This window comes from Aquarana catesbeiana, linkage group LG02 (genome assembly GCF_042186555.1).
Source record: "Aquarana catesbeiana isolate 2022-GZ linkage group LG02, ASM4218655v1, whole genome shotgun sequence".
Classification (NCBI taxonomy): domain Eukaryota; kingdom Metazoa; phylum Chordata; class Amphibia; order Anura; family Ranidae; genus Aquarana; species Aquarana catesbeiana.
In genome coordinates this window covers 244,274,208-244,286,230 of record NC_133325.1, presented here as the reverse complement: position 1 = coordinate 244,286,230, position 12,023 = coordinate 244,274,208, and the positions used below count along the sequence as shown (strand labels likewise).

Sequence of the window (12,023 nt, the reverse complement as noted above, 5' to 3'; positions counted from 1 at the left end):
GGGGTCTTATTGACCCCGCATCTCTCCATAAAGAGGACTTGTCAAATAGATTCCTATTACAAGGGATGTTTACATTCCTTGTAATAGGAATAAAAGTGATCAAAAAAATAAAAATGTGAAAAAAAAGTGTAAAAATAAAAAAAATAAGTAAAATAATTAAAAAAAAATTTTAAACTCCCCTGTCCCCGGGAGCTTGCGCTCAGAAGCGAACGCACATGCAAGTCCCGCCCACATATGTAAACGCCGTTCAAACCACACATGTGAGATATCGCCGCGTGCCTTAGCGCGTGTGCAGTAATTCTAGCACTAGACCTCCTTTGTAACTGTAAACTGGTTATCTGTAAGAATTTTCAAAGCGTTGCCTATGGAGATTTTTAAGTACCAAAGTTTGGCGCCATTTCATGAGTGCGCGCAATTTTAAAGTGTGACATGTTACGTATCTATTTACTCGGCGTAACATCATCTTTCACATTATACAAAAAAATTGGGCTAACTTTACTATTTTGTTATTTTTTAATTCATAAAACCGTTTTTTTTTCCAAAAAAAAAGGCGTTTGAAAAATTATTGCGCAAATACCATGTGAGATAAAAAGTTGCAATGACCGCCATTTTATTCCCTAGGGTGTCTGTTAAAAAAAACATATATAATGTTTGGGGGTTCTGAGTAATTTTCTAGCAAAAAATGATGATTTTTATATGTAGGAGAGAAATGCCAGAATAGGCCCGGTATTGAAGTGGTTAACTGCTTGCCGACCAGCCACCGTCATTATACTGCGGCAGGTTGGTACGGCTGCACGAATCGCCTTAGTTGTACATTGGCAGCTTTAAGAGCTATAGGGGTGCCAATGCGTGTGGCCGGGCGCCGTGATGTCCTCCGGCGACCCGTGATCGCTCCTTTAGAGAGGCAGAACGGGGATCTGTCAATGTAAACCGACAGATCTCCGTTCTGCCAGGGAAGTAAAGAGAGATCTGCTGTTCCTAGTGATCAGGAACAGTAATCTCTCTCTACTCCCAGTCAGTACACTGCCCCCACAGTTAGAAACACCTCCCTAGGGAACACTTAACCCCTTGATCGTTAACCTCATCCCTGCCAGTGACATTTATACAGTAATCAGTGGATATTTTTAGCTCTGATCGCTGTATAAATGTCAATGGTCCCAAAAAAGTGTCCAATCTGTCCACCGCAATGTCTCAGTCCCGCTAAAAATTGCTGATCACCGCCATTACTAGTAAAAAAAAAAAAAAAAAAAAAAAGATTAATAATAAAAATTCCATAAATATATCCCCTATCTTTGTATACGCTAAAACTTTTGCGCAAACCAATCAATATACGCTTATTGCGTTTTTTGGTTTTTTTTCTACCAAAAATATGTAGAAGAATACATATTGGCCTAAACTGATGAAGAAATGTTGTATAATTTGGGATATTTATTATAGCAAAAAGTAAAAAATATTGATTTTTTTTTTTTTTTTTTTTTAAATTTGACGTTTTTTTTTTTTTGTTTAAAGCGCAAAAAATAAAAACTGCAGAGGTGATCAAATACCACCAAAAGAAAGCTCTATTTGTGAAAAAAAGGACATCATTTCATTTCATTTGCGTACAACGTCACATGACCACGCAATTGTCAGTTAAAGCGACGCTGTGCCGTATTGCAAAAAATGGCCTGGTCAGGAAGTTGGTAAATCCTTCCGGGCCTGAAGTGGTTAATCTACATGTAATATCCCACCCCCATTGTGTTTAACTGGTTAGTGGGCAGGGAGGAAGTGGGCTGTCATTTACCACTGTGTATACACCCACATGTGTGACTCTGTAGTCACATGGGCTGCTCAGATGTGATGGGAAGGAAATGCTCCGCATAGAAACTCAATAAAAAACTGAGCATGTGCAGAGTTGCCTCAACAGCTGCAAAATCCCCAGCTGCATTGGTATCATTAACAGAAGGTGGGGATAGAGAGCAACAGGATCAACCAGGTTTTTTTCAGAATACAGAAAAAAAATCTCATAGTGACTGAGTATGAACAGCATGTAATACACCATTTATTGATAGTTTGGTGACACTTTTAAGTCTGTTAACAGAATACACAATATTCCCTAAAGGAAGAAACACATTTGAATATATTGAGATTAGTATTTACAAATAAAGCAGTATAAAAGTTGGTATCCGACACAGCTAGAATACATACTGTATATGATATCTGTTTTCCCATGTTTGTAATTTTCTTTAGCTAATCTTGTGATCCCAGCACTTCTACCTGGCCGTGCAGCTGGATTTCCAATGTTCACTGCAGCAAAGCTTGGTCAAAATGCACCCCTTTAGCAGATGCGCATACAGCTGAATTTGATTGGCTCCTAGGGCTGATCTTTGTTTACCCTTGTGTGCATTTGTGAAGATAACAGAATGCTCTTATCAACACAATTTACACTAGTTTAACTGAAACATACATTTTATTTTTTTTATTAACAAGATATGACCCCAGAAAAAAAGACCCACATCAATAAAGAAACTCCTGGAGCGACACATCAGGCATTACTTCCACTTAGAAAGATTTACTGTGAAAGTATCATAAAATAGTTTTCTAAAATCAGGTCACACGATCCTGCTGGTCTCTTCTTATTTCAAAATAGGCAAACTAGGAGAAATCGATGCAGATGCTCAAGTTGGTAACGTGATGCAGGCACATGACACTTGGATGAAATTTTCTTTGGAGAATTGTTTGTGCAACCACAACCTCTCCTGACAATGCAACAATGGCCCACCAGACACTTCCCACCAAACATGTCACCTTAATGTTTATTTTTCAGCTACCCATGGAGAAACCATCTTGCCTCTTATACAGGCAACTACTTATATTCAGGCCTTTATAGGAGTGCCTATATTTGGTGACTTGTGCTGAGTTTTTCCAGCAGCTGATTACATTAATTGATGACTGGTGTTGGTCCTTCATTTGGGATATGGTTTTATTCCTAATAAAGAATATTTATTGTTATTATTTTGGCGATGCAGAATGCTATTTTGTACATGATCATTAGCTCCAATGGATGACTCCAGCAGCTACCAAAAACAGCAATTCTTTAGCTAGTTCAAGATGTTGCCAAAGGTCAGTTGCTCAGCAACTGGAATTGCTGTAACATATGTCACTTTGTGACATATTCCTTCAGGGCATGTTTTGACCATTAGCTGCGTTTTTTCTGCACACCGCACACTGCCATACAAGACCATATATGCGTGGTAGTGTGCAGAAAAAACACAATTTAACGAACATGGTATTGCCCTAGTATGCCCTAAAATGTCCTACTATGGGAGTTGCCATTACAGGTTTGATGCAAGCTCTAAGGTTGTTGTCCTTCCTCGCTGCCTGTTGAGTGATAGGAGAAGCATGTCCCAACTAGGGGTCAACCGATTATCGGTGCAGCCGGTTGTTGTGGGTCGGTATTCACTTTTTTTTTTTTAAAAGAATCCATATCGGTCACAAACTTACCGATATTGTTCTTCCCCTGCCATAGCAGCCATCCTTTAAGGGCCCACTGGGTCACAAGCCCGACTAGAAGAAGCCAGGACTCAGGTTTTGCACTGCAGGCCCAGTGCATGGAGGCCCGCACTCTGGGCCTGCAAATGTTCTGACAGTCTGTCTGAGTCCTGGCTTCTATCTGGGTAGGGCAAAGGTCTCCGCCTCGGACACAGCACCTCACGGAATGGCTGTACCAAAGAGGACACGCCAGCCAGCATCCACCCACCCACAGCAGAGTGCCAGCCACCCTGATATATCACATGATATGCAATGCTTGTTCCCAGTCAGTGACTTGAACCTTCAGAAACCATCCACAGTGGAAGCTACCCTATTCCTCTCTAGCATCAGTCTGCAGGTATGCAGCAGTCTACATTGGTGTAAAGGCTGCATTAGTTTGTATCCTTTCTCACATTTTCATTATTCGGTTTCTGATATTGAGGAATTCCTCTGGCTGCATTTACTCAAGTACTCTCACTGGTTCTTTAAGATCATTTCACTAACATTAATTAAGAATGTTTTCACATTCTGATTTAATTAAAGATATTAATGACTAAGCTGTAATTAGCCTACAGATATAAATTATGCAGATTTTACTATGATTTATACACAAGGGCTTTCAGGAAAAAAAGGACAAAGGAAAAACTGATGGTGTTTGATTTATTATTTCATTGATGTGTTGCTTTTAGTGGTGCTGAATACCAGTGGAAAGTGTGAAACCCAAATCTTTTTTGTATGTACTTCATTAATACTTTCTGTTCCTGTTAGCTAATGAAGTGTTCTCTTCCAGCATCCATTCCTTCTAATTACAAAGAAAATGTAAATTAAACACTGTGCTCCACATTAAAGTGGTGGCCTAAATTTCAGGTTTGGAAACTAATTTTGTACGGCTTTTTTAACTCCAGGTAGATCCTTTTTTTTTTTTTTTTTTTTTTTTTAAATGAATTTCGTTTTTCATATTGAGTACAAAGAGCGTAGAGTCTGCGTAAGTTTTGAAGAACAGCTCTAAGCAACAAGTGCAGTCAATCAATAAAGTGCTAACACTATAAAGGGAAACCTTGCAATTAAGCTGAATTCCATAAGGCAACTCAGTTTACCTTATAAAAATGAATTCTATGATTTTGATGTTTTGTGTAGGGTTTCTGTGTCTGCCCATCGTATCACATAAATGTGTGCTGTGCAGCCTTCCTCTTATGCTGCAGTTTATGAAGGTGAACCCTGTGTTTTTTCAGAGAGCGAGAGAGAGCGGGACATGCTAGTACTAAGGGTTATTTAGATTTTACCAGTGTTTTTTTTTTTTTTTAGAATTCAGAGGTTAATAGTATGTGACCTGTTTAACCACTTCAGCTCCGGAAAGATTTACCCACTTCCTGATAAGGCAATTTTATGCGATACGGCACTGCGTCGCTTTAACTGACAATTGCGCAGTTGTGCCAAACAAAATTGATGTCCTCCCCACAAATAGAGCTTTCTTTTGGTGGTATTTGATCAAATCTTTGGTTTTTATTTTTTGCGCTATAAACAAAAAAAGAGCGACAATTTTGAAGAAAAACCTTTTTTTTACTTATTGCTATAATATCCCAAAAAATGTAAAAAAAAAAACGAATTTCTTTATCAGTTTAGGCCAATATGTATTCTTCTACATATTTTTGGTAAAAAAAATCCCAATTAGCGTATATTGATTGGTTTGCGCAAAACTTATCATGTCCACAAAATAGGGGATAGATTTATGGCATTTTTATTATTTTTTTACTAGTAATGACGGTGATCTGCGATTTTTAGCGGAACTGCAACATTGCAGCGGACAAATCGGACACTTTTGACACTTTTTTGGGACCAGTGACATTTATTCAGCGATCAATGCTATAAAAAATGCACTGATTACTGTATAAATGACACTGTCAGGGAAGGTGTTAACACTAGGGGGCGATCAAGGGGTTGAATGTTCCCTTGGGAGGTGTTTCTAACTGGGGGGTGATGGGACTGATAGGAAGTAGAGAGATCGCTGTTCCTAATCACTAGGAACAGACAATCTCACTCTACTCCCCTGACAGAATGGGGATCTGCTTTGTTTACACTGGCAGATCCCCGTTCTGCCTCTCTGAAGCGTTCACTGGTGGCCGGCAGACATTGAGTCTGCCGAACCTGCTGATTGGCTCCGCCACTAGCAAATGGGCATGCGTGCCTACAGATTGCCGCGTGCGCGCCCAACGTACAATGACGGCGATTCGCGCAGGAGAGACAACCTGCCGCAATACAACTGCAGCGGTTTGTCAGGAACCGGTTAAAGTGTTTTAAAGTGTTTTTTTTTTTGTTTTTTTTAGCCTTAACACTTTCTATGAATTAAGGTAAACAAAACTGTAACTATGTATTTATTAAAGGAGTAGGGCATATTAATTTTGTAACGTGAATTTTTTCTTTGCAAGGACCTAGGTCAGTGCACTGTTACAACAGTTGATTTGGGTTTCTAAATATAACCATGCAGTCCAATATACAGAAGTGTTATGCAGCATAGACACGACCAGTTTTCCCGTCGGAATAAACTCTGAAGGTTGTTCCGACGGAATTCTGCTGAAACTGTCTTGTGTACACACGATCACACCGATTGTCAAGTCCGATTGTCAAGAACGCGGTGACATACAGCACGTACGACAGGACTAGAAAAAGGAAGTTCAATAGCCAGTAGCCAATAGCTTTTGTCTCGTTCTTGCTTCAGAGCATGCGTCGTTTTTGGTCCGTCGGAACAGCATACAGACGAGTGGTTTTCCCGATAGGAATTGGTTCCGTCGGAAATATTTAGAACATGTTCCATTTCTAGGTCCGTCAGAATTTTCGAGAAAAAAGTCTGATGAGGCACACACACAATTGGAATAGACGAAGAAAAGCTTCTGTCTAACTTTTTTTGTCACGCGGCATTAGACCTCTTGCACTGTGTAACAGAAATGGTCACACCCACAAGTGTGAAGACACATGTGATGCTGTTACACATCTAGGTTGGAAAAGGACCTGGGGGTCCTAGTAGATGATAGGCTCAGCAATGGCATGCAATGCCAAGCTGCTGCTAACAAAGCAAACAATATTGGCATGCATTAAAAAGGGGATCAACTCCAGAGATAAAACGATAATTCTCCCACTCTACAAGACTCTGGTCCGGCCGCACTTAGAGTGTGCTGTCCAGTTCTGGGCACAAGTCCTCAGGAAGGATGTACTGGAAATGGAGCGAGTACAAAGAAGGGCAACTAAGCTAATAAAGGGTCTGGAGGATATTAGTTATGAGGAAAGGTTTGCGAGCACTGAACTTATTCTCTCTGGAGAAGAGACGCTTGAGAGGGGATATGATTTCAATTTATAAATACCGTACTGGTGACCCCATAGTAGGGATAAAACTTTTTTGCGGAAGGGAGTTTAACAAGAGTCATGGCCAATAATTAAAATGAGAAGAAAAAGAGGTTTAACCTTAAACTACGTAGAGGGTTCTTTACTGTAAGAGCGGCAAGGATGTGGAATTCCCTTCCACAGGTGGTGGTCTCAGCGGGGAGCATTGATAGTTTCAAAAAACTATTAGATACACACCTGAACGACCGCAACATACAGTCATAATACTGACATACAACCAGACAGGTGTTTTTTTTTCAACCTCACCTACTAAGTACTATATGTAGCATAGAGCACAGGATTGAGGGGCATTTTAGGCAATTTCCAAGCAGAAAAAGTCACAAATCATAGAATGTGGTGATATATGATTATAAAGCTGTAAAAAGTTTTGAGACTTCAGTTTGTCTTTTTAAAGTGATACTAAAGTCTTCCTTCTTTTTTTTGTTTTGTTTAAAAATAACATACATGTTCTACTTAACTGCTCTGTGTAATGGTTTTACACAAAGCAGCCTAGTTCCTCCTCTTCTCGCGTCCCTCGCCCGCACTCCTGGCCCCTCCCTCCTGTTGAGTGCCCCACAGCAATTGGCTTGCTATGGGGGCACCCGAGCTGAGCTTCTGCTCTGTCTGTCCATTCAGACACAGAGCCACTGCTCAGCGCCGCCCCCTCTCTCTCCTCATTGGCTCACTGACTTTGACAGCAGTGGGAGCCAATGGCCAACCATGTTTTTCGTGCAACATTGCTGGATCGAGATGGGGCTCAGGTAAGTATTAGGGAGCCTGCTGCACACAGAAGGCTTTTTCTCTTAAGTCAAGAAAAAGAATCTGCCACTCCAGGTGTGTACAATGACCCTATTGGAACTGAATAGGGGTGCTATCCCCGGCCCGCCAAAGGTTCCAAAATGTGCCTTTATTGAAATTCACCAGGATACACCAGGACACCAGATGTTTTGTCATGTAGACGCATTTCACACATCCAAACTGCTTAATCATTATTATAGAAGAATATTATACAAACACTATTATAGAAGATTATTATACAAACACTATATGTAAGTATAAGTAAAAGAAACAAAGAAGACTACAATTCTGTACATGTATGACACAACTAGGTCAACATGTATATGGAAACTGGTGATTTTAAGGGCGTTAGGTGTGTTCACAGGACCTGCCAGTTATCAAATATGCATATATTAGTATGTGACGGCAAAAAGGAACACACAAAAATGTGTGTATTTCAAATGTTTATGGAAAAAATAAGAGTGTGCTTATTCAATAACGTGCCATGAATTAATATAGTTAAAGAATGAACATAAGTATCCAAAACATACAAATAAATAAATGTAAATAAAAGTCCAACTAAACCCCAATGGTAGGAGTCAGTTCACATAGAGATAAATGTACCTTTTCAAAGATGCTGATTTTCAAAGTTGCATAGATGGGAACGGGTGCCATTGAAATCAATGGGCTGTAACTTGTCATGCAACTTTGTGTCCAAAGTCACATTACAAGTCCCGCTAGTGGAAACAGACCCTTATGCCCCGTACACACAATAGGATTTTCCGACAGAAAATGTTCTATAGGAGCTTGTTGTTGGAAATTCCAACCGTGCGTAGGCTCCACGGAATTTCTGTCACACAAAATTTGAGAGCTGGTTCTCAAATTTTCCGACAACAAAATCCGTTGCTGTAAATTCCGATCGTGTGTACACAATTCCTACTCACAAAGTTCCACGCATGCCCGGAATCAAGCAGAAGCATTGCACTGGCTATTGAACTTCATTTTTCTCAGCTCATCGTATGTGTTGTATGTCACCGCGTGCTTGACATTCGGAATTTCCGACAAGATTTGTGTGACCGTGTGTATGCAAGACAAGTTTGAGCCAACATCCGTCAGTAAAAAAAACGGATTTTGTTGTCGGAAAATCCTATCGTGTGTACAGGGCATAAGTGTGGTTGCCTGTACTATGATCATTGTAGACTGTGAGCTGAGACCCCAGAGCACTTCCAGCTACACTGACAGTCATCCCACACCATGTCCAGCTCCCTTCTCCTGTGCACGGCTATACTGTATATGTGCACTACACCTCCCAGCCCAACCCCCCCGTGTCCTGTGTGGATGGGGCTTTTTCTTCATTTTTTCATGAATTAGGATGTACAATGAGAGAACACTGGGCAGGAACCTATGATTAGCTCCTCCCATCCTGTATACCCTTACTGCCTACACAGGAACAGTGTTCCTCCCTGGAAGTGATGTCATTAGCTTTCAGTAACCACACCCACTGGCTGCTCTCAGACTCAAAAGGAAGTAGAATTGAAGTCATGTGACGGCACTGAATACTACAAAATAAAGTATATATAACTAAAACTGGGATTTTTTTTCATTTTGAGGCATAAGTGTGAACTTAGCTCACATTAATGATTGCAGGGGAGAATTTAAGTATTAGGCTGGACTTCCACTTTAATGCATATATAGCATCAACAGTTTGCGCAGCACTTTACAACATGAGGATAGACAGTACAGTTACAATACAACTCATTACAGGGGGAATCAGAGGGCCCTGCTCGTTTGGACTATACAATCTAGGAGATTATTTGGGTTACTCCTCAAAAAATTATTGGAAGTTGTGTTGTGAAGAAGAAATAATCAGTTCTACAATATTAAAGCAGTTTTAATATGTTAGGTCCAAGTTGCAATCCTAATTATTTTGCAAAACTTTTTTTATATTTTTTTTTTTTGTGTTGTAATCTGTTATTCCTGAACTTTTTTTTTTGCCTTCATTCAAATCCTGACCGCTGTGGACAGTGCTGTTTTAAAAATGTATTACGTTTGATGCAAATAATTTCTGGGCAGTTTGTATTGGATGTTCTCATAGTGAGAAGGGACTCTTATTAAATATTCCTGAGTATCTTTTGTAAGGCTCTCTTTTTATCAGTCTTTCCAGATTTGAGATTAAACTTTCTGTCTTTCGTTTGTTCTCTGCTTTCAGATTTGGACGATTTACAGTGGCTGCATTGCAAGCTAAAGTAGATCAGTATGAAAGAGAGATGAGCAGACTCAAAAAAGCTCTAGAGAGGAGTGATCAATACATAGAAGAACTGGAAGCGCAGATTGTGCAGCTGAAAAGGCCACCAGAGGATAAGCAAATGGAAAAATCTCAGTGTGGAAATACTGCCTTCATGGAAGAACATACTGTCAGAGCTGCAACTAGTCACGTCTGTCAAGATATTAGCACTGCCAAATCATTTCCGAAGTACAGCAAGGATGATGGAATCTATTCTGATGACTCCAAAGGCCTTTGCCCCATTTCGGTTAGATTAAAGCTAACACAATCTAAAACTGTTGGCTCACCTAAACGGAAAATTGGTTTACATACCACTGTTTTGAATGACGAGGAACAAACTAGCTTGGATAGAGATAGTCCTAGTAAGATCATGGTTTCAATGTCCCAGGACCTGGGTAGCCCTTCTTCGTCCTTACCTTTTAGCTCTCTTCAGCTGAACACACCAAACTGCAAAACTAGCTCTCTCAGCAATACAAATTTAAAAAAGCCACTAACATACCTTCGAAAATTAGTGTTTGATGATTTGCCTCGGAGGCGAGAACTTGGCAGATTGGCTCCTGCAGGTGGTGAGTACAATGCAAATAGTGCTGATGGAGCAGCACAACCTGGGCAAACAAATGCTGTATTTCCACATTTTTGTCATATTAAAGAAGACTCCCAGGACAAGAATTCTGAAAAGGCAGACAATAGTTTACAGCTCAGAAAACAAGGGAGAAATGCGGCAGATCAATTTTTAAGCAGGTTACACAGTATAAGTGGAGAAGACTTAAACCAGGCTGGGACCTCACATGAAAACACTGCAGATGTAAACTTAAATTATGACAGTGTTGATCCCAATATAGCGGTGTCTCACCTGGAAAGCCAAGAAAATCTTCCTCATACAAGTGTTCCCTGTTTGACACCAGACTGGGTCAAACAGTTTCAAAGTGACTCTCCAGTCCACATGTGTGAATCTTCTGAAAAAACTACACTGTCTCATCATCATGAAAGCAGTCTGTTCAACTCACTGTCCTCTTCTTTAGCCGACAATGAAGAGCAAGCAGATTTGTTTATGGCTCAGTCATCTACTGATGGGTATAATATAGATTTTAATAACCATTTGCACTCAAATAATTTACCTTGTCAAGAAGAAGTCAGACCTCATGCTTATTCTGATAAGGTCTTCCTTCCGGGATATATTTCCGAGCCAGCAGATCTATCTTCCTCTCTTCCGCAAATCTACTGTGGAAGTCCTCCAGCAAAACGAAAGCTACTGAACCGAAGTAATGACAGTCCTTCAAAATCCTCCAAACGCTGAACCTGCATCCTCCCTCACACGTCAATATAAATTGGCGTGATTGATTTAGAAGCTGAATATTCTTGTAAAATATCCAGTGACTGCTCTTTTTAAAACACACAGAATTTGATACACATCTATTTTTCTATACTACTTTACTTTTAACTTGTAATAAAATGTTTTTTTAACGGTTTTGAAATTATTTGGATTTTATAGTTTGATCAGCATTTTAGTATTGTGTTACTGTGGTACACGAAATGCCTCTCGCTTCCCCACTCTGTCCAAAAAAAAAAAAAAAATATTAGCTAGCGATATCCATAATCGTTTACCTTCAAATGAAAGCCCAATTAGTCCTGAAAAAAACAAAACAAGGTATAATCCACATGGATGCACAAAGTAGTTGTGATGATACAGTATTTCACAAAACTGAGTTCACTCACATTTTTGTAAATATTTTATTATACCTTGTGACAACACTGAAGAAATGACACTTTGCTACCATGTAAAGTAGTGAGTGTACAGCTTGTATAACGGTGTAAATTTGCTGTCCCCTCAAAATAACTCAACACACAGCCATTAATGTCTAAACCGCAGCAACAAAAGTGAGTGCACTCCTACGTGAAAATGTCCAAATTGGGCCCAAAGTGTCAATATTTTGTGTGGCCACCATTATTTTCCAGCACTGTCTTAACCCTCTTGGGCATGGAGTTCACTAGAGCTTCACAGGTTGCCACTGGAGTCCTCTTCCATTCATCCATGATGACTTGCACCCGAGGGTACTTAGAGAACTCAGTCAAGTGATTG

General features: G+C 39.9%; 1 protein-coding gene across 2 annotated transcripts in view; it reads left to right on the top strand.

Annotated features, from left to right (window-relative positions):
- Window positions 1-11,407, top strand: part of OBI1 (ORC ubiquitin ligase 1) — a 54,322-nt gene extending 42,915 nt beyond the window's left edge. For both annotated transcript variants that reach the window (XM_073614354.1, XM_073614353.1), the window contains one exon: window positions 9,869-11,407. In XM_073614354.1, coding sequence (XP_073470455.1) covers window positions 9,869-11,240 — 1,372 coding nt within the window. In that variant the 3' untranslated portion in view covers window positions 11,241-11,407. The remainder of the gene's footprint in view (window positions 1-9,868) is intronic.
- Window positions 11,408-12,023: the final 616 nt, after the last annotated feature.